Below are 23,874 nucleotides of genomic sequence, written 5' to 3' on the forward strand. Positions count from 1 at the left end.
GTATTGAAAATTGCATTAAGATGACTGAGGTGCCAAGAAAATACAATCATTGGCTGACTAACGTCTACTGTAATTTCAGCTCCAGCTGCATTACCTTATAATTCATACGTTGTTTCCATTTTCTAATCTTAAATCCCTCCCTTAGTCCTTTTGATTCAGGCACTGGTTTTTATATTACGCTAATGATGTTTGAAGTCAGCATTAGGATGTCGGATGTACTTATGCTTTGTCTGCCATCCAGGAAACGGCTAAATCCGATGTCAGATTTGGGTCTTTTAAGTATTTCCATATTAGGCTGCCCCTCATTATGAAGAGAACCATTGCCATCCCGCCCAGCCCACACTGCCCACCATTTCCTCACCCTCCTTATAATTTCCTGCTAAACGCCTAGACTGAAAAATAAATGCTGTCCTTCGCCATTAGCAGTGCAGATGGGTTTGATCACACTACCACAAAATAGTAATTCACCATATATACAGTGAACAAAAATAGAACTGCAACAATTTATAAGATTTTACTGAGTTACAGTTCATATAAGGAAATCAGTCAACTGAAATAAATTGATTAGGCCCTAATCTATGGATTTCACATGACTGGGAACACAGATATGCATCTGTTGGTCACAGATACCTTAAATAAAATTGGCCCTACAATGGGCCTCAGGATCTTGTCATGGTATCTCTGTGCATTCAAATTACCATCGATAAAATGCAATTGGGTTCGTTGTCTGTAGCTTATTCCTGCCCATACCATAATCCCACCGCCACCATGGGGCACTCTGTTCACAACATTGACATCAGCAAACCGCTCGCTCACATGACGCCGATGTTCTGCTAAATTCTCTAAAACGTTGGAGGCGGCTTATGGTAGAGAAATTAACATAAAATTCTCTGGCAACAACTCTCAACAACATTCCTGCAGTCAGCATGCCAATTGCACGCTCCCTCAACTTGAAACATCTGTGGCATTGTGTGACAACTGCACATTTTAGAGTTGCCTTTTATTGTCCCCAGCACAAGGTGCACCTGTGTAATTATAATGCTGTTTAATCAGCTTCTTGATATGCCACACCCATCAGGTGGATGGATTATCTTGGCAAAGGAGAAATGCTCACTAACAGGGATGTAAACAAATTTGTGCACAACATTTTGAGAGAAATAAGCTTATTGCGCTTATGGTACATTTCTGAGATGTATTTTTCAGCTCATGAAACATGGGACCAACACCTAACATGTTGCATTTATATTTTTGTTCAGTGTATTTATGTATAACTATGAATCAGTACAGTACTGGATTGCTTTCCTTTATTTCTATATTTCTGTACTTAGACTGGCAGTCATTTTAAGTTATAGTATTGAAGCATGGAAAAGGATCAAGGCCTCCTATCACAACATGCTGACCTTGGCTTAGAAATTGTGAGAATATTCTAGACCAGTTACAACAGTTCACCTTTCGCCTGTTCTTAGACTGTGTGTTGTCTGGTATCCAAATCTATATTCATAAAAATGTGACTATATTTACTTTAGACGGACACCCCGAAAATAATGAACAGTCCAAGACTAGAGGCAACTCAATAGGTCCTTTGAAGATCATATCAGAACCTAGAAGGCCTTTGCCCTTTTGTTTGGCCCGCTTTGATTCCTTGTTAAGACCAGAATAGAACTTCAGAAAATAATAAACTGTTTCAATAGGACATTAGAAAAAAATGGGCTATCTTTGACATCTCTTAAAAGGTTGCCAGCAGAGCATCACAGACTCCCAAGTTGCACCGATATTAAAAAAAATCCTTTGAGGAGATGTTGATTTTATCATGCTCATGTTGTGTATCCGTCTGAATATTTATGTTGGGATGCCAGAGAAAACAGCGGTGCCTCTTAAGTAGGACTAATCACGCCTTGGTCAGTGAGAAACAAATTCTAAATCCTTTAAAATCATGTTTGAAAATAGCCTATAGGCCTATACTAGAAGTACATCTCATGATCTCATATTTGTTATAATAACAATAATCTTCTAATGGTGAGAAGATCAGTTGTGGTTGGTTTTTTAAGATCTGTATTAAAAACATGTTTCTATTAAGTATTCTGTAGGTCAGTGGCAGTCAGTGGCGTTTAAGATGAGGGAGGACAATTTGTTTTTCATGAGCATGGTCTTATTTCTATTACAGTATAATTGGATGACTCATTCATATTCCATTCACCCAGTTCAATGTAACAGTGACAGGTTTAGGTTACTACATGATACTCAAATTTTCGCTATACCCATCATGAGGTTGCTACAACCTAGCCTATGAATTAAAGTTTACAAGGTAGGTGCACACAGGTTGAGAGACAAATTTGAGGTGACAGACAGTGAAATTCAATACCGCCTAGCAACACTCTTGCCTGTATATCTAGCTGATATAGGGTGTAATCATTATTCCAACAGTTGCAAATGAGAGTTTCTATTGGACAAATTCAGGTATGTGTTTCCCCATTTTGTTCCGCTTGCTTCCATTTAAGAAACGTTTTTCAACAGAATTGGCGGAATGAATACACCCCTGATCACAGTAAACAGTTCACTTTCATAGCAGCCACGTTGTATTCCTTCTCACATCTATGAGCTCTCCTCTCACCTCTGCCCTTCGCATGTGGACTTCAATGCACAACACTTCAGCTGTATGTGACCCGCCAAACTGCTACACACAGCCTACATCGTTGTCACGTCCTGACCAGTATAAGGGGTTATTGTTTATTGTAGTTTGGTCAGGACGTGGCAGGGGGTATTTGTTTTATGTGGTTTGGGGTTTAATGGTAAATGTATTTATGTAAGAGGGGTGTTTGATTTATGTGTTCCGGGTTTTTGGGTAATGTTCTTGTTTTGTATTTCTATGGTTTTCTATGTTGTGTATTTCTTTGTGTTGGCCTGGTATGGCTCTCAATCAGGAACAGCTGTACATCGTTGTTGCTGATTGAGAGTCATACTTAGGTAGCCCTGTTTCACCTGTCCCTTTGTGGGAAGTTGTTGTTTGCATAGCTGTGTGTGTAGCATGCAATCCTGTTCGTTCAATCGTTTTCTTGTTTTGTTTAATTTTGTGTTCAATAAAAGTCACTATGAGCACTCGACCCGCTGCGCCTTTGTCCACTACGTACAACGACAGTTACAATCGTTGTCACCATATTAGCTAAAATAACATCATAGTCAGCATAGCTAATAGAGCTAACGCATTAGTACGCCCGCTACAATCATGCAGTAACGTTACAGTGTACAGTCAGTATGCAGTTACACCGGCGGGCCCCGGTGGCAAAAAAATGTGTAATACCAAAAGCTTACCTTGACTTGGAAGAGTTCCAGTGTTGTGTTGGAAAGTCATAGCCAGCTAGCTAACATAGCATCCCTCTGTTTGAGCAGAATGTTTCAGTAGGCTGTACTAACTAGCTGCATTTGCTAGCTAAGTAAGTGAAACTGAAAGTGAAAAAAATGATAATCTCTCTATTTCTCTCTTGCTTCTTCATTTTGGAATACATTAATTTGTTCAAAACTGGTGAACTATTGTCTTTTTCTCTTTGAGTCAACCACTCACCACATGTTATAGACTGCAGTGCTAGCTAGCTTATGCTTTCATTACTAGATTCATTCTCTGAACCTCGGACAACATGTCAGTTCATGCTGCAAGAGCTCTGGTAGGCTGGAGGACGTCCTCCCAAAGTTGTCATAATTACTGTGTAAGTCTATAGAAGGGGGTGAGAACCATGAGCCTCCTAAGTTTTGTGTTGAAGTCAATGAACCTAGAGGAGGACGGAAGCTAGCTGTCCTCCGGCTACACCATGGTGCTACCCTCCAGAGTGCTGCTGAGGCTACTGTAGACCTTTGCAAAATAGTGTTTTAATCAATGATTTAGTGACGTGATTATATTTAGTATAATTTTATCTAAAAATGATAACTTTTTAAATGTTTTACCATTTACATTTTATGAAATTCCCTGAGGAGGATGGTCCTCCTCTGAGGAGTCTCCACTGCTGTAGGTGTAGGTCACACTACCACACGGAATGAAAATAAATCGGGACACACCTTTAACACAGTTACTGATAAAACATAGCCAAAAAGCGTAGTCTATTTCAAACTCTAAAATTAGTCCAGAGCTAACAATTTCAAAATAATCTGTAGTTGACAAGCAGGCTATATATGGGTCCAACATGTCAGACAACCTGGCTTTTAAGTAAGCTCTACGCATTAGGCTATACTGCTGCTGCCAACATGTGTTCATATGGCTTCAAAGTCTCATAAAATGTTTCCACTGTTGCCTTGGGTTGTGAGCAGTAGCCTAGCTTAGTCGACTCCTGGAACAAATTTAGTGGGAGAATGACTAGTACTAGCCTATTGCCAATTACATATCTGGAGATCTCCATTAGCCAAATATGGCACAATACCCTTGCCTAAATGAGAGTGCCACAGTGTCATGATCTATGTTATAGAATGTGTTTAGGTCTCGTTACTGCAAGGCAATATACATTTCATTGATCTTCGAGTTTATCTAACTTTCCATGCTATGAAAGCATAATTTGGAGATTAGTAATTTTATGTTTTTTTGCGTTTTGGTGACTGGTTGAAATGACCGTCTACATAAAAATCCAGGTGTCATTCAATTCAGGCATATTCTTGATTTAATATCCAACAGCAATATTAAGTTAGGGGCCTACTCAGCTCAATCAAATATTCATTAATAAAACATGAAACCCTCACTCACCTACCTATCCTCTGAGCGCAGCAACGCCCCTTCACGCAAGTGCAATAGGCCTACAACTAAACCGCGTTGAGCTTGCTGTGTTGTTTATTGTCGACATATCGGCATATGTGGGCCGCGCAGAAGGCGAGAGAGGCGACAGCGTGTCTCTCACCGGTGTCTCCTTTCAGTGACACTTCCTCACTAGGGGGTTCGTCATTTATAGTCGAAGCTTGGAGCACAGCTGGTACCCCAGGGTGTGTAATGTCACATAGGAGTTTCGATTATTTTAAAGATATTTTTCCAGACACAGAAAAAACAAGCACATCGTCTCATTGTCCTCCGCCGCGCCTAACTTTGGACACTCAGTAGCGGGCTCTCTCTGGTCAGTGTCGCTTGCACTCGGAGGCTGGCTGTTTGTTTTGGATATGGGTGAAACATGCGCAAGGTGCGGGCAATGACACATGTAACAGGATGATGGACAAGGACGCTTTAAAAGGAATCTTCTCTCTGTCATTTGCATGGTGTTTTCTGGTTTCAGTTTCTGGAGAGGTATGTGTCCATCTTTCATCGTCACTGTGCGTTTTCTGTTTGCGAGGGGATATGAATTGACAACAGAAAGGTAAACAGGTGACCATAGATTACCGAATTCCTTACGATTTACATTGATTGGGAATATGTAGGTAGGCTATAGACTTCGCGTAGTCTATTGGCTATGTAACATAAACCAATGTGTAATTGCAAAAGGTATGCTGTGCGTGGCACCTTCTCGTGTGCCAGTAAACCCGAATTCTGAGGTTAAACCATCCAAATTGGGCCACACATATTCACCTGAATATTCATCTGAATGTATCATATTAAGCCAGCTCTACTGCTGCAGTGCATCATTACTGAACTTAAGCTTTTATTTTTCTTCCAATTATTTTATAGTGCCCTATGTAGGCTACATTTTCATTTCACTAAGGACTTTGCTCCCAAGAAGAAAACTTAAGAACGAGCAATAGCCTATAGCCTACCCTTATCAGTTTGTTTTATTGCCGGTGAAGGAAATAATTGGGACAGACTATCACCCTATCCTCAGCAATCAAACTTGGCTTGTTGTTGTCATAAGGTAACTCATCCTAAGATACTGTAAATACAGTATCACTTTGTAAAACATTTCAGATAAATACATGCTGAGCTTTTCTAAATTCATTTCTAAAGGCTGACTGTGTGTCCTAAAGCCTGCACAGTAAGCGCGCCCATCAATTGGTAAATACAACGATTCTCTAGTATAAATTCGGTTGAATAGGACCCAATTATTTTTGTTCCCCGCCAGCGATTTCATTAGATGGCGAGAAATAGTTTTGTCAAACCGCGCCATCCCTTGCGGAGGTCGTGCGCCAGAGTTATCTCATCATGCGTTTTACAGTAGTTAAAGCCAGGCACACTGATGTGTGCAATAGTGAACCACCAAGAAAAATGTAAACACTGGGGCAAATGCATTCAATGATATGTTCAAACTTCCTTGCAAATAGCAATTGATTCATATAGCCAATGACATTCCTTGAGAGCAACATTTTTGTAAAACATGGTTCGAGGCTGTAGGCGACATCATTTTAAAGTGACAACAAAAGCACCCAAAAATGAGTAAAGTCAACTGTTTTAGCTTACTTCCATGCACTTTATAACTTTCAACGTTAAATGCTAGAAATGCTTATGAACTGTAATGTTTATCAAATGCTTATGCATGTTTATACATTTTTACAAATAATGAAATAGTAATTTATGAATAATGTGTATAAGCTACTATTTATAAATAGTTTATTAATTCTCATTCATGTTATTATAAAGTGTTACCCATTGACAACAGTGAATTCATTTTTAAATAGGCTAAGGAACTACTCCTGTCCTTTTCCCCAAAGAATCCTTCTATCCAGAACTCCAGCTGCCCCTGTCTCCATTAGATTGACAGATGCAATTATTAGAGTTCAACTGATTAAGGTGCAGCTGTTTCCCATGCATGACAGTATTGATTTTCGTGGCCTGGGTGGGGATAGTGGTGCCACAAAGTACAACCCTTTAACTTAACCCTTCAATAATTGAATTGCTTTCTGCATAGACATTCTAAGCGATGCCACCTGCTCCCGGCCTCAGTGGTAAAATAGAAAGTCATTGAAAACAGATAGCAGAAGAGGAGAGGGATGAACATGGTTAACACAGTGTAACAATGCTTTTCACAGATCTACAGAATAGCATAGATAGGTTGAGTAAAACCATATTTCTATAAGTAGGCTACAATATAATACTAGATAGGGAAAAGGTTGTTCTGTATGAAGGCTGCAAACAATCCGACAGGCTACTTGTGGGATATAAGGGACTACTTATGAACAGGCTTCCATAACCTAATGTGGAAAACTTGGTCTAAATGAAATAAGCCTGCAGGTTCATATTCTGTTGTCTTTTTTTTGTTTTGCAGGTCATCTCTCAAGATGGCTACCTAAATACTATGCAGAGTGCAGGTAGACGCCTCTTTTCCTCTTCCTCTTATTTCTAATAGGTCTTGATTTCATCCATCCATCATTGTGATTCTGCCAAGTCATCCAAGGACTTGGATGAATGACTCAGCAGCACTAATTGAATAGCCTAAATCAGGGATGGGCAACTCCAGTCCACGGGGGCCAGACTGCTGTCACACTTGCTCCAGCTAACATAGCAGACTCCAATAATGAACTAATTGTGATCTTCAGTTTAGAATGCAATTCATTTAATCAGCTGTGTTTGCTAGGTATGGGGGAAAAGTGTGACACCAGTCCGGCCCCAGAAGACTGGGGTTGTTCATCCCTGGCCTAAATGAACAACCTAGTGGGATGGTGTGGATGTGAGATGGCAAGGTGTTGTTTCAGCAAAATTTCACAATTTCAGAACAAAAGCTTGAAAAAGCCCTCTATCAAAAAAGCCTCCCTCCTCTGCTAAATACGCTATTAGCAAGTCATTTGATGCCTCCAGAGCTGCTGATAATCAGATGGTGATTTTAATTGAGCCTCTGAAGGATGGGTTGATATTCAGGCAACGCTCAACTCCCTCATCAGTCTCTCTTTTTTGTTATTTCTCTCTCGCTCTCTCTTTCTGTCTCTCTCTCTCTCTTTCTGTTTAACAGTGGAGGAGGTCTGCTGGGAATGTCGCTCTCTTTATCCACAGCCAAAATACACATAACCAGCCCCCCCCCAAGATTCTCTCATGTTTAGGCTTTCATTTATGGAAATGTGAGTGTCCCTGATTTAAGAGCCCTGACATCATCTCTGATCGACTCTCACTCTCCAACAACCAGATGCTGTATGTCTGGTCCTTGTCTTCGGTGAAGTTACTGTTATGTTATGGGGTCTCAAAAAGTCTGGATCTTAAAGATGGTTGTATCCGTTTGTGGCTCAACTATAGACACCCATCGAGGATAGAATGCAAGCTATGTTAAGAGACTTTAGAGCTTAGTTAAACTGGGATGGACAGTGAGACAGATTTATGACACCAACGTACATACTGAGTTTCTTGCTCTCGATACATGCATTCATATACTCACTCCCTATCTCGTCCTCTGCATGGAAACAGATTATCCATGCATATACGCATTCAATACAGCACATCTGCTTTCATGTGCTGGTGATGTTTTCATTTGTCTTTGGGGTTTTGGGTGTTTGTGTTTGGGTGTGGGCAGCGTAAGTTTGTTCATGTGTGTGTTTGAATCTGTATGTGAACTTGTGTGCGGGTCTGTGGCGCGTAAGTGTGTGTGTTCCGGTAACCTTTCGTAATAACGCTATCCATAACATTTCTGTCTCTGGCACACCCTCTTACTCTGTGAACTCTATCAAACATGTATCTCCTCTGAGTATGAGATCTGAAAGGATTAGATGGGTGTAAGAAAAATTCAAAACAAATCCACCTAATCTATCAAAAAGCATGGTGGAGCTATTACCATATTGCTCATACCTATCCAATCCTTTTAGATCTACATGAAGTGACCAGGGTTTGGGACAAGGTGTCAATCTGGAATTGAGCAGAGTATTGCTCCTTCAAGATGTCTTTTCTCTCAGGCATCAATCAGACACCCTCTCCAGTCTTAAGTCACTAAGCCTGTGCGAATGTGGACCAGCAGTCCCTCAAACAAACACAGACAGGGGTTAGGCCACTCACTGGGCGGGTGTAGATTTGCGAGCGATTGCTCACAGCTGTGAATGTTTACCCAGCGACACCTCAAAGGACTTGCGGTCCTTAATCCACTGGTTTAGAGCGTTCAGGACGAGAAGTTTAGGTGCGTGAAGAGGATATCTTCCTTTCCTGGCTGGACCCCACTGCCCATTTCCACTTCCCTCCAATCTCCTCAGGGTTTAACACTTGGATCTAGAGGAATGTTAGCACGTCTCTCCTTCATATCCTACACAGTACGCACACACCATGGGCTGAGGTACTGCCATATCAGTTACACATCACAGGAAGCATGGGTCTAAAGGTAAAGATTATCTTACTTCTACTAAAGACTGACTGCTAGGCAGATTAGCGCATACATAGCCCATTGAAAAGGGACTGATAATTCAGTTAGTTATAGTTGGTTCTGGATTTGCGTTTAACTGACATTCTCAAGCAACTGTCTCCATTCTTTGCGTGATGTATTACCAGACATTGATCCCTTGGAAATACATGGGTTATTTATAGATCAAGTTCAGGGCTGCCTCTGGCTCTGGTTGCCATTAAATGTCTGCCTCTGCATTAAACCACAGACCCTCCCCCCTGTTTAAAACTCAATCTGTGGACCAGCTGTATGTTTGTATTTAATGGCCCACTCCTATTCAATGTGATGGGTCATCTTTACAAGTGGTCCCAGTGGTTCTTTAACCTGCGTAGATTAGATCGTAAGGCCGAGCCCAGGTTTTTCCGTAACGATCCCAACTCACGCTTTCTCAAAGCCAATTAAAGAATAGAGATGCAGCACTCGCAGACCCAGTTAAATGCATCTGTAATTAAAAAGCCCTGGATTACTCAGAGAATTGCATTGCAGTGAGTTTCAGTTTATCAGTACTTCCTGTTCCATGGCTTTTGCACTGGATTCTGGACACGAGCATCCACCCCTCTTGAGGAATAGTTGTCTACTCCAAAGTTGTATATCTATCATCAAACTATGCTTTCGACAGCATTGAGAAAATAATTGTGAGGATTTGAATTTTTTATATAATTTTAAGACCTGTATGCCTGGGGTGCATTTTAAGGACTAAGATATATGCACGCACGTGCACACACACACAGAGAGAGAGATGGCTGCAGTAAGGGCACAGGTTTTCAGGTTGTCTGAGAAGGTAGCCCGCCACGCTCTGTGACTCAGCAAAGCAGACCTACATAAATACTCTGGACCCTGCACTGCAGCAACATGCTGTCAGTCTGACCAGCCAGGTGGCTCACTCCTTTACCTCTGAGGATGGAGAGAGAGGGGGAGGTGGAACCAAAAGAGAGAGAGACAAAGGAGAGGAAATTGTTTGAACGCCTGCCTGACTTATTGTGACTTAATTATAAAACTCTGCTTTAATCCCCCCCAATCACTTCGTCTCACAAAAATGTGTATCGCTCTACTGTATTAACTAAGCTTCAACAGAAGCTCATCCTTTGATTAACCCCTTGTATCTGAATGTGTCTCTCCCTAGCTCCTCTGTCCTGTTCAGAAGGCTTCACTGAGCTGGGCTACTACAACGGCTCTGTGTCTCAGACTGACTCTGGCTCGCCCTGCCTGAAGTGGACAGAGTTCCCAGACTACGTCCTGCAGTACCCGGGCCGGGGGCTGGGCGAACACAGCTACTGCCGTAACCCTGACCGCGAGTCCAATCCCTGGTGCTTCTTCCGCCAGAGCTCTGGAGCCATCGGCTGGGCCTACTGCGACTGCCACCAGGGTGAGGATTTACCGACTGATACTTACTTCAAGGGAATCAATACTGCTGGGTAACTACCTGGAACCAGGTGATTTATAGTGGTGTATGAATTCCAAAGACACCAAAAAATAATTGCGAGGTATCTTTGCTGTGGTTTTGGGGTGATCATGTTGCTCTGGCAGGATATCTATGCATCTAACTATCTAGGGAACCTACAGTGCATTTGTAAAGTATTCGGACCGGAATACTTTCCACATTTTCCACATTTTTGTTACGTTACAGCCTTATTCTAAAATGGATTAAGTAAAAACATTTCCTTATCAATCTACACATAATGACAAAGCGAAAACAGGTTTTAGAAATGTTTGCAAATGTATTAAAAGTAAAAACAGAAATACCTTTTTTTGCATGTATTCAGACCCTTTGCTATGAGACTTGAAATTGAACTCAGGTGCATCTTGTTTCCATTGATCATCCTTGAGATGTTTCTACAACTTGATTGGAGTCCACCTTTGGTAAATTCAATTGATTGGACATGATTTGGAAAGGCACACACCTGTCTAAATAAGGTCCCACAGTTGACAGTGCATGTCAGAGCAAAAACCAAGCCATGAGGTTGAAGGAATTGTCTGTAGAGCTCCGAGAGGCTCAGATCTGGGGAAGGGTAGAAAAACATTTGTGCAGGATTGAAAGTCCCCAAAAACACAGTGGCCTCCATCATTCTTAAATGGAAGAAGTTTGGAACCACCAAGACTCTTCCTAGAGCTGGCCGCCCGTGCCAAACTGAGCAATCAGGGGGAGAAGGGCCTTGGTCAGGGAGGTGACCAAGAAACCGATGGTCACTCTGACAGAGCTCCAGAGTTCCTCTGTGGAGATGGGAACTCTGCAGCACTCCACCAATCAGGCCTTTATGGTACAGTGGCCAGACGGAAGCCACTCCTCAGTAAAAAGGCACATGAAAGCCCGCTTGGAGTTTGCCAAAAGGCACCTAAAGGACTCTCTGACCATGAAAAACAAGATTCTCTCGTCTGAAGAAACGAAGATTGAACTCTTTGGTCTAAATGACAGGCGTCACGCCTGGAGGAAACTATGCACCGCTCATCACCTGGCCAATATCATCCATACGGTGAAGCATGGTGGTGGCCTTATGCTGTGGGAATGTTTTTCAGTGGCAGGGACTGGGAGACTAGTCAGGATCAAGGGAAAGATAAACGGAGCAAAGTACAGAGAGATCCTTGATGAAAACCTGCTCCAGAGTGCTCAGGACAGTAAAGGTTCACCTTCCAACAGGACAACGATCCTAAGCACACAGCCAAGACAATGCAGGAATCGCTTCGGGACAAGTCTCTGAATGTCCTTGAGTGGCCCAGCCAGATCCCGGACTTATATCTGATCGAACATCTCTGGAGAGACCTGAAAATAGCTGTGCAGCAATGCTGTAATCGGTGCCAAAGGTCCTTCAACAAAGTACTGAGTAAAGGGTCTGAATACTTATGTAAATGTGATTTTTCAGTTTTAAAACTATTTCTTAACCTGTTTTTGCTTTGTCATTATGGTGTTTTCAGAGTAGATTGATTAGGGGAAAAAAACAATTTAATCGATTTTAGAATAAGGCTGTAACATTACAAAATGCGGAAAAAGTGAAGGAGGCTGAATTCTTCCCGAATGCACTGTATGTGCCTGTCTGCTTGTGTCTCAATCTGTCTGTGCCCCATTACTTTTCTGTATGTCTGTTAGTTGGCAACTCCCACTGTGTTTTCCACCTATCCATTAGGCAGCTGATATTGTTCTCTCTGTGACTCCCACCCCCCAATAGGAGTGTAAAGGCCTCCACATACTGTCCATAGGTTCGGTTTGCTCCTAGCAGAACTCGGTCAAGTGAATGTCTGAGCTCGCATACTCCCTAAAGACATTTACTTGAAAAACCAGAAAAATGCTTGAAAAAAATTAAGAAATCTGTAATTAGTTTTGACTTTTTTTGCTTAGTCTTGCAATTTTACATCTAGCTAAGATGTTTGGTGCAGTACTTCTCAAGTGGAAAAATGTGCATGAAAACTAGTAGTGCACTGCAGACAGTAAGGCCTTGCTGCTGCTGTGCTCTCTCTCGTTGAATGACAGCAAACACTTCATTGAAGAATCCCGTCCATAGTTCCCACCCCTACTGTTGATCAATCACTGGCGAAGGGGCATAGACTTCGGCTACCGAACTTCGACTTGCCTCAAGAAAAAAAATGTTGTGTGCACGAATAGCCTGAAGAAAAACCCTGCCGAACACCAAAACGTCAAAAATGGTGTCATAATATATGCTCAAACTGTTTCGACTGGGAAGCATGTGTCAGCCTTTACCCTGCGTGTCCATTAGCCAACTGTCTGTCTTTGTACTGGCCTGTCAGCACCTTGCTTGTATGTAGATATGCCCGTGTTGAAATATCTGTGTTTGCTGTCGTTATCTGTCTGTCTCTTTTTAGCCCTCCCAAGCTTTCTCTTTCAAACGGTTAACCTTTCTCAGGGTTTGTAGGCGATTTGACTTAGGGTATATGTGTGTGAATGCGTGTGTGTTTGTCAGGTTGGAATAGGTTAGTGTTGCAAAACCCACAAACCAAGGATAATCTATACAATTATCCTGAGATAATCACACCTGTTGGATTCATGGTTTACTTGGTAGCCCTTTGTCGGTCTGCCTGTTTCTGACGGGTGTGAGAGAGAGATGTCCCACCTGTAATTTCAAATGATTTCACAATCTCTGGTGCTGTTCCATATCTTAATGCCTTCTCTCCTCTCCAGGAGCTGCCAGGTTGGTAGGTGGGTCCTCCCCTCAGAGCGGGCGTCTGGAGGTATACCTAAATGGCCAGTGGGGGGCGGTATGTGACACACACTGGACCGACCGCGATGCCAGTGTGATCTGTAAACAGCTTGGATTGGGGTGAGAGCTACTGCCGTACTTGTATAACTGCTTCGTGCGTGTGTCAAATCCTGCCCTCCACTCCTGACTGTCCACCTGTCTTTCTCTCTCCGTCCATCCTGTCTTTCTGTCTGCAGTGAGATTGGCACGGCCCTCCAGCACTCCTACTTTGGGCCCGGCTCTGGACTCTTCCACTATGAACGCCTTGGCTGCCGTGGCAACGAAAACGCTCTGCTGGATTGCAGGAGTCGGAAGTTTGTCACCAGCGACTGTAACCATGGCAACGAAGCGGGGGTGGTGTGTGCTGCACCTGAAGGTGAGGCTGTTGGAGATTTCAAAACATCCATGGGGATAAAGCATAGATTTCTCACAAGTGCTACACATACAGTATAAATGTAGTACATTCTACTTTACATGTGTACTAGGCCTACCAGTAGAGTTATCTAAAGTTGTGAAGAGCCACTTCCCCTTTTTGAGTAAGACAGTGATAGACTGTGTTCCCTCTCTCTTAGAGTTCCAGTGTCCTTCTCCCACCTCAGTCAGAGCTGCTGGGCCAGTGTGAGATTTGTGGCTAAGATTCATCTCCATAACACAAACACTGCAAGGCTAGAACAAGAACAGTCTCTTCTGAGCAGCATGGCCAAGAGGGAGCTGATGTTGCCTGCCTAGCAATTCACATAGCTTTTAGAGCTCTCTGAGCCTGCCAGCTCTTGCGGCTTCTACAGCACTCGTGTCATAGTGTCCCAAAGGGGCACAATGAACTACAACAGTGGTGGGTGTTTGTGTGTGTGCCTCTGCGTGTGTGTGCCTCTGCGTGTGTGTTAGGAAGGTAGAGAGAGGGGTGCCCAGAGGAGGAGGCCCTGGCAATATATTTAGCGTGGTGCAGTGAATTATTCAGTCTGGAACATTAAGAGGGAGAGAGCTATCTGAGAGTCCCGAGGCCCTGCTATCTGAGAGCCCTGAGCCCCTGTCAACCCCACCCCAAACACTCCCCCCCACCTCCTCAACTTTTCTGCCAGGGCTGCTCACATACTCCGATTGCATAACTGATCCACCCCTCTTTCCTGCTCCCTGCATCCCGCACATACTTATACTTGCTGTAGTTTCAAATGACATGCCGGCGCTCAAACTGAGCCAGGGTTAGGGGTCACAGCATTCCAACAGTTCTGTGGTTCAGATTACTTTATTTATCATGGCACTGGGCACGAGGTTATTTACATTTGCATTCATCAAGGAGACCATAAGTGGACAAGTAGATAATTTAGAAGAACGGTGGTTTCTATTGTAACATGATGCCTACATGTTCTGCCAAGTAACCGCTTTCTGCTGTCTTTTTCAGGCAATGGCGCCCCCTTGAGGTTGGTAGGTGGCCTGGAGGACTTCGAGGGTCGTGTGGAGGTGTACCATGATGGGAGGTGGGGCACCATCTGTGATGACCAGTGGGATGACATCGATGCTGAGGTGGTCTGTCGGCAGCTGGGACTGGGGTGAGCAGCACTGAGGTTCTGATGGCTCAATTGGGTGGAGCATGGTGCTTGACTTGCAGGCAACATATGGGTTATTAATGTGATTCCCTCCACTAAATGTGACTCAGTTCCTATGTAGGTAAAAACTAGAGGTGAAGCCCTATCAGTGGTAGCAAGGGTTCCCAGGCATGAAGTTGCCCACCAACCAAGGCTCTCTGTACTCCACAAAGCTGGATGCACTCCTGCTAGGATAGCTGTATTTACACTGCTACATTCCCACTGAGTGAACTATATTAATATAGATGAACGGAAGGCATGCATTTTTGATGGCCTACAGTGTTTTGGGTTGTTGCTCTGCTGGAGAAGAGCCAGCTGGTCCAGATTATTCAGATGTCATCGTTGCTCTTAGCAGATCACCCACACGTTTTATTTATTTATTTTATTGAACCATTATTTAACTAGGCAATTCAGTTGAGAACAAATTCTTATTTACAATGGCGGCCTTCCAAAAGGCAAAAAGCCTCCTGTGGGGATGGGGGCTGGGATTAAAAATAAAAAATATATAAAATATAAATATAGGACATAACACACATCATGACAAGAGAGACCTAAGACAACAACATAGCAAGGCAGCAACACATGACCACAGCTTGGTAGCAACACAACATGGTAGCAGCACAAAACATGGTACAAACATTATTGGGCACAGTCAGCAGCACAAAGGACCAGTAGGTAGAGACAACAATACATCACGCAAAGCAGCCACAACTGTCAGTAAGAGTGTCCATGATTGAGTCTTTGAATGAAGAGATTGAGATAAAACTGTCCAGTTTCAGTGTTTGTTGCTGCTCGTTCCAGTCGCTAGCTGCAGCGGACTGAAAAGATGAGCAACCCAGGGATGTGTGTGCTTTGGCAACTTTTAACAGAATGTGACTGGCAGAACGGGTGTTGTATGTGGAGGATGAGGGCTGCAGTAGAGATCTCAGATAGGGGGGAGTGAGGCTAAGAGGGTTTTATAAATAAGCATCAAACAGTGGGTCTTGCAACGGGTATACAGAGATGACCAGTTTACAGAGGAATATAGAGTGCAGTGATGTGTCCTATAAGGAGCATTGGTGGCAAATCTGATGGCCGAATGGTAAAGAATATCATATCTATAAATTATGTCTCCGTTAACTAGCATGGGTAGGATGGTCATCTGAATCAGGGTTAGTTTGGCAGCTGGGGTGAAAGAGGAGCGATTACGATAGAGGAAACCAAGTCTAGATTTAACTTTAGCCTGCAGCTTTGATATGTGCTGAGAGAAGGACAGTGTACCATCTAGCCATACTCCCAAGTACTTGTATGAGGTGACTACCTCAAGCTCTAAACCCTCAGAGGTAGTAATCACACCTGTGAGGAGAGGGGCATTCTTCTTACCGAACCACATTACCTTTGTTTTGGAGGTGTTCAGAACCAGGTTAAGGGTAGAGAATGCTTGTTGGACACTAAGAAAACTTTGTTCTAGAGCATTTAACACAAAATCTGGGGAGGGGCCAGCTGAGTATAAGACTGTATCATCTGCATATAAATGGATGAGAGAGGGCTTACTACTGCCTCAGCTATGTTGTTGATGTAAATTGAGAAGAGCGTGGGGCCTAGGATCGAGCCTTGGGGTACTCCCTTGGTGACAAGAAATTGCTGAGACTGCAGATTTTCTGACTTTATACACTGCACTCTTTGAGAGAGCCAGTTAGCAAACCAGGCCAAAGACCCCTCAGACATCAATACTCCTTAGCCGGTCCACAAGAATGGAATGGTCTACCGTATCAAAAGCTTTGGCCAAGTCAATAAAAATAGCAGCACAACATTGATTAGAATAAAGGGTAATGGTGACATCATTGAGGACCTTTAAGGTTGCAGTGACACATCCATAACCTGAGCGGAAACCAGATTGCATACCCGAGATAATACGATAGATCAAGAAAGCCAGTCAGTTGATTATTGACAAGTTTTTCCAACACTTTTGATAAACAGGGCAAGATAGGAATCCTGACTTAATGAAGTGGTGATTTAAAGAGCTCAGCCATGTGCTTCTTGTCAGTAACAACCACATCATCAACATTAAGGTACATAGGCAGCTATGGGGGTGGGGGGGGGGGTTATTCTCCAGGTCTTTAACCATTTTCCAGAACTTCTTGGAGTTAGACCCACAGAGAGAGAACTGCTCCTTAAATTAACTAACTTTGGCCTTCCGGATCGCCTGAGTGCACTTATTTCTCAATTGCCTGAGCAAGAGCCAGTCTGCCTGAGTATGCGTGTGCCGAGCCTTTCGCCAAATGCAATTATTGATGTGGAGTAACTCTGCAAGATCACAGTCGAACCAGGGGCTCAACCTGTTTTTAATTCTCATTATCTTTATAGGGGCGAGTTTGTTAACAATACCACTGAAAATATCAAAAAAGAATGTCCAAGCGTCTTCGACAGAGGCGATCAAGCTGATTCTATACCATTTTACAGAGGCCAGTTCATGAATGAATGCTTGCTCATTAAAGCTTTTTAGCAAGCGTCTATGACAAATCAGGACAGGTCGTTTCACTGAGCAGCCATTATGAACACAGGCTGTAAAACAGTGATCACTAAGGACATTACAGAAAACACCAGACTGATACCTATCAGGATTATTTGTGAGGATAACATCGAGGAGAGTAGCCTTTTCTGGGTGTTTGGAGTCATACCTTGTGGGATTGGTAATAATCTGAGAAAGATTTAGGGAGTCCCATTGCTTTAGGACTTGGTCAGGTGGTTTAAGCATGTCCCAGTTTAGGTCACCTAGCAGGACATATTCAGACTTAGTGTAAGGGGCCAGGAGAGAGCTTAGGGCAGGTAGGGTACAGGCCGGTGCTGATGGAGGACGATAGCACCCAGCAACAGTCAACAAAGAGCTATTTGAAAGTTTAATGCTTAAAACCAGCAAATCAAATTGTTTGGGGACAGACTTGGTGGAGACAACTGAGCACTGAAGGTGATCCTTGGTAAAGATTGCCATTCCCACACCTTTGGAAGATCTGTCTTGCCGAAAAGGGTTATAACCAGAAAGGTTAACATCAGTATTTAAAACACTCTTCTTTAACCACGTCTCAGAAATGACCAACACATCTGGATTGGAGCTGTGAACCCACACTTTCAATTGATCCATTTTAGGTAATAAGCTTCTAGTGTTAACGTGCAGAGAACCCAGGCTTTTACAAGAGCAGAAATCAGTGAAGCAGATATCAGAGCACAAGTCAGAATTGGGGCTAGCAACAGTAGATGAACCAGGGTGTACATGCACATTTCCAGACATCATCAACAGTAATACAATCCAGGCACGGCACTGGACAGGGACAGTTCTGCACTGCTGATTTATGACATCTGAATGTGCATCAGATGGCAACAAGATCATATTGTACAGCAATTTCATCAGGTAACATGAATACAAAGCCGGTCGAGAGGTGATTAGAATAGGATGGGAGGCCAAAAGTCTGTGTAACCAATAGAGAGTCAGAGTCCCGAGTGTGGGAACAAACAGTCTGTCCCACAGTTGGGTAAAGAAAGTTCGTAGTCAACAAAGCATGCAGGAGTCACGAGGCAAATAGCAAAATGTACAAGAAAAAAATCAAATATATAATGACGTGAGGCTAGCCATTGTAAGTTCAGAGTCACTCGCCCCAACAGTGCGTGTGTACAAAGAGTGGATAAACCAAAAAGCAAAGTGGATCGGTCTCAGGACACTTTCAGATATTCCACTGGTCATTAATAATTTATTTCTCTATTATACTGACTATATTTGGTGTGCATGAGTGTTCAAACAGGGACTGGGGTTTTTGTGCCGTGTAAATGTGTTTCTCTGCTTTGTAAGTGCATGTTTTTGTGCTCTGTACAGTACCCGTAAGGCCTGTTAACTTGGTGGGAATACATTTATATGTGTACATTGGAATGACCCTTGAGTGGTTGCCATATATTGTTTACATGTTGTCCATATATGGTGTTTTGTATTTCTTGTGTGAGTTAGTCATATGATCATTGTGTATGCCTGTGTGTGTCTCCACTCAGGGGTGTACCGAAGGCGTGGACGTGGGCTCACTTTGGCCAGGGCTCTGGGCCCATCCTCCTGGACGGGGTGCAGTGTACAGGCAACGAGCTCTCCCTGGAGGAGTGTCCCCACAACAACTGGCAACAACACAACTGTGACCACATGGAGGATGCTGGCGTGTCCTGTAACCCATATACAGGTCAGGAGTCAGGACAGGAACGCTATGTGTATGTAAACAGCCAGAACATGACACATATGTGTATGCAAAACACATGCACCTCTGTCCCACACACACTGTCTCAAATACACACCGTGTTGCAGATGGTGTAGTACGGCTGGTGGGGTCTGACAGTCCCTGGGAAGGTCGTCTGGAGGTGTACCACTCTGGGGACTGGGGTACGGTGTGTGACGACAACTGGACTGAGCACCACGCACAAGTGGTGTGTAGACAGCTGGGCTTCAGGTGGGTCTACAGGAGTCCTTATATGTACAAATACAATCTGAACATGGGAATTAGGTGTATCTGTAGTAATAGTGTTGTGATATAGTCGTAATAGTGTAGTGATACTGTAGTAATGGCATGTTTTGTCCAGCAGAGGGCGTGCAGAGGTGACATCAGACGGGATGTACGGAGAGGGCACAGGGCTGATCCTGCTGGATGAGGTGCAGTGTAAAGGGTCAGAGGGCACCCTGCTGGCCTGCGGGCACGCCGAGTGGGGTCGCCATGACTGCTCCCACAGCGAGGACGTAGGGGTGCGCTGTGAGAGGGGGGGAGAGACCAATGAGGTGCCAGGGTTGCCACGCATTGCAGGTAGGCCAACTAACTGTACCCACTGAGAACGCATAAGAAATCAAATCATAGTTCCTATCCACATATCTCTGTTAGATGTCTATCTCCTCTGGTGAATATTGCAAAGAAAATTCTAATTCATACATTGTGGTTCATGGTGGTTCTCTGTTCTGGCCCCAGGCCCTCTGGTGCGACTGGTTGCTGGAGAGAGCCGGACGGAGGGGCGTGTGGAGGTGTTTCTGAACGGCCAATGGGGGAGCGTGTGTGATGACGGTTGGAATGACGTCAATGCTGCAGTGGTCTGCAGGCAGCTGAGATTTGTGTAAATATGGATTCTCTCGCTCATATTTCTCGCTGTTAATGTATCATATCCTTTCCCTCATCTGTGGTATACCTCATACCTCAAAGTCAAGTATGTGGTGAGACACCTGGGGTTTCCCTGTCTCTGAGTGATCAACTCTTTAACTGCCATTTAGGAGATGGGGACATTTAGGAATTTTGAAATGTACTTTCCCCTTGTCTCTTCCTCAGTGGGGTGTCGAAGGCTCGCTCCATGGCATATTTTGGAACAGGCAAGGGCCCCATCCACCTAGACAATGTGAGGTGCACGGGGGCTGAGGTGTCCCTGGGGGAGTGTCCGGCCGAGGGAGAGGACGCCCATGACTGCAAGCACAGCGAAGACGCAGGGGTCATCTGTGACTACGTCCCCGAGCCGGTGGGAGACGGCGCCATAATAACGCAGACCTGTGGCATGAGGCCAAACACACAGCGCCGCAGGAGGAGGATAATTGGAGGGGACAAGTCAATTAGGTACACTGTAAACACACGCACGTACAAAGGGTTATATTACTTTCTATCACTGCATAGATACGGTATATGTAAACACTTCGCACAAGTCAAATGATCACATCATTAAGTCAACCATGATCTATTTCTGCATATGTTCTCTCTCGTCCCCTGGTTGTGCTGTGGTAGGGGGGACTGGCCATGGCAGGTGTCTCTGTGGCTCAAGTCCCAGTCCAAAGGGAACCATCCACTGTGTGGAGCCACGCTCATCAACTCCTGCTGGGTCCTAACTGCTGCACACTGCTTCAAGAGGTGGGACACAGAGACGTCTAGTGTCCAATGATGGAATTGCAGTGACTCCGTTCTAAAAATGACATGTGTCATGCATACAATAAATGATCTATCAAGGAGCTTGTCTATGTCAGTAATTGTATAAAGTATTGTTAGTAAGAGATTGATGACACGCCACTGATAAGTGAAACTTTCTTGAGTCACTGTCCTGATCTTTTCAGCTTGGCTTCTTCTCAGTCTGGCTTCTTTTCAGCTTGGCTTCAACTTCCTCAGACCTTGATTTCCTGTCCTCTTCTTTTTCATCCTCTCTCTCCCTCTCTTAGGTTTGGCAGGGACCCATCGCGCTACGTGCTGCGACTGGGTGACTACCACACGGAGGAGAGGGATGACTTTGAGCGCAGCCTGTCCCCGGAGCGCATCATCATTCACAGGAAGTACCATAGCCAGGGCTGGGAGTATGACATTGCCCTGCTTAGGCTGAAGGGCACCGAAGGCAACTGTGTGGCCTTTAACCCTCATACCAACTCAGCCTGCCTCCCTGCGCCTGGCAGCAAGTGGGGCAAGAGGCCAGCCGCCTGTGTCATCACAGGGTGGGGCATCACAGGTGCTGAACATGAGCCTCTCTGTTACAGACAGTTCCTTGTGTGTTTATATTGGAATCAGCCGTTTGATCTGTTCATTGCTTGATATTTTATATGACAGAACATTTCCATGGATTTTGGCTCCCTCTCTCTTATCTCTTTTTTTTATCCCTCACTTTCTCATTCTCGCTCTCTCTTTCTCAGACTCGGAATACTCTCGTACTCTGCTGCAGGCCTGGGTTCCCCTGCTGCCCTCCTGGAAGTGTAAGAAGCGATACGGCGAGCGCTACACCAGCCGCATGCTTTGTGCGGGCAGCCTGTCGGACCGTCGGCGCGTGGACAGTTGCCAGGGTGACAGCGGTGGTCCCCTGGTGTGTCAGGGAGAGGGGGGCCGCTGGGTGCTGACGGGGGTCATCTCCTGGGGTCATGGCTGTGGTGACCCCTCCTTCCCCGGGGTGTACACGCGGGTCAGCAGGTTCCTGCGCTGGATTGACCAGGTCACCAACAACCCTCCAAGGATCTGATGCTGCCACTGTGCCATTGGACAGCTCACGTTATCATATGACTTTGGGGAGGTGGGGGATTAAAGGCGCAGTGACCAGTTAGAGAGGGTTACCACACCCAGGTATCTGCTCATGGTCTCACCCATAAAGTTGCACATCCAGCAGAGCGCTTTTAAGTCACTTTTGTTTTGCATACACTTGGAGAAGCCTGTATGACATTGTGCATTCTTGGTTGCGTGGAAATACCACTTTGATGAGAACATTTAATGCATTAATGGTTCAATTATGAGAACCAGACTGCATAGGTGAATGACATTGCACTAGAATGCATGCCATAGTATCAAACTGCCACACCCGTGAAAAGCCAATTAATGGTGGCAATGGGAGTAAGTCTAGTCAGAAGCGTTAGGTGGAGTATTGTTAAGGTACAATATTGTATATTTACAGTACATACAGGCATGTGGCTTCTAAATTAATAATTGTTTCATGAACATTCCGGTTGTGCATGCATTTTAACTTATGCCTATACTAATGTGCTCCACTCTTGATTAAAACAATTGGCCAAATTGGTCAGCTTACAGATCGCTGGTTTAGATCATAGGAGAGGCATGAGTGGGCCTTTATGAGGCTCTGTAAATGTGGCAATGATGACATGGCTTCTCACAAAGGCTTATATGTCTGCCTGTTTGCCTGCCCACATACAGTATCCATCTGTCTACCAATTTCTCTTAAAAGCTGCACTTTCCTATCAGCATTATGTGAAGCCAGAGGGGGCGGGGTGAGTGTGTGTGTGTGTGTGTGTTTACATGTATGTGTGTACTGTCAATTTATTTTTCATACATCATCACAATTCTATACCATATCTTTGTGTTTTTGTCTCAAGTTGCAGTGCAATTCCCAAATTATCCATGCAATCTTCTCATCATTCTTATAGTTTGAAAAACATGAACACATCTTACATACTTACCAAGCCTATACAGTGCTGACGTAACATGGTCACATTCCACTCTGATTTTGAAACTCTCATACTGAATAGATGTCTAAGCTTCATGTGGTTATTACTAACGCAAAATTCCAACTCTCTGGTTTTAGTACTTCAATCCCAATAGGAAACAAAACTAACCCTAATACCGCCTGTACACTTGCTAGAATGTTTGTTTACAGTTTCCACTGAACGTTCAAACCTTCTTTTGTTATATGGGGCTTTAAGTCACATGACTGCATGTTTCCAATTGTCACTGAACTATTTATTTTGTGATATTTTCTTTAAAACAATCTTCAGACTCTCGCTCCTGCCACTGATTTTTATTCAACTCCAGAATGCTATAGGTCTACTGTACACGCCTCTCTTCATACATATCCTGTAAGTACTCTGTATAAAATACCTTGAATGTTAAGGTGAATATATATTATGTGTTTTTGAGTGGTGCCATTAAATATCTGAGTCACTCTTGTGTTTCATTAGCATTATGTTGCTCCAATATTACTCATCCTGCTCAGCACAGCAGAATTACAGCTCTAATGACAATTTTCCATGTGCTTGTCTTATTCATCATGACATTTTCCTATAGGCTACGTTTTCTTGAAGGCATCTTGGGTATTGGCAGATTACAGAGGTTTAAGCACATTGAAAATGATGTCATACTTTTAGGATTATGCTGACCAATTGAATTGCAACCTGAAACCCCCCCCCTGTACTTTACTATTATATAGTGTTTCAAGATAAGTCAGAAAATAGTGCTTTGTTTTACAATGTGTCAGTGCTGTGTTTGCAGATCAAACTGTAATAATAGCTGAATGGGATTCTGCCCAAGATCGGTGGCGCTAAATTGCTACACGTTCACATTTGGTGCACAATTGCAATACTACCTGCACAAGAGTAATCATTGATGTTGACAGAAGTAAACTCTCCTA

At 43.8% G+C, this 23,874-nt stretch overlaps 1 protein-coding gene across 1 annotated transcript; it reads left to right on the forward strand.

Moving 5' to 3' along the window:
• Positions 1–4,796: 4,796 nt before the first annotated feature.
• LOC115153186 (neurotrypsin) lies at positions 4,797–23,410 on the forward strand. The gene is made up of 14 exons (XM_029698328.1): positions 4,797–5,251; positions 7,158–7,200; positions 10,366–10,608; positions 13,372–13,510; positions 13,627–13,805; positions 14,829–14,976; positions 19,030–19,208; positions 19,331–19,472; positions 19,606–19,820; positions 19,980–20,121; positions 20,331–20,609; positions 20,775–20,897; positions 21,200–21,480; positions 21,662–23,410. The coding sequence occupies exons 1-14, from the start codon at positions 5,174–5,176 to the stop codon at positions 21,979–21,981; spliced, it is 2,511 nt and encodes an 836-aa protein (XP_029554188.1). The 5' UTR covers positions 4,797–5,173; the 3' UTR covers positions 21,982–23,410.
• Positions 23,411–23,874: the final 464 nt, after the last annotated feature.

This window comes from Salmo trutta, chromosome 18, assembly GCF_901001165.1.
Source record: "Salmo trutta chromosome 18, fSalTru1.1, whole genome shotgun sequence".
In the NCBI taxonomy this organism is placed as follows: domain Eukaryota; kingdom Metazoa; phylum Chordata; class Actinopteri; order Salmoniformes; family Salmonidae; genus Salmo; species Salmo trutta.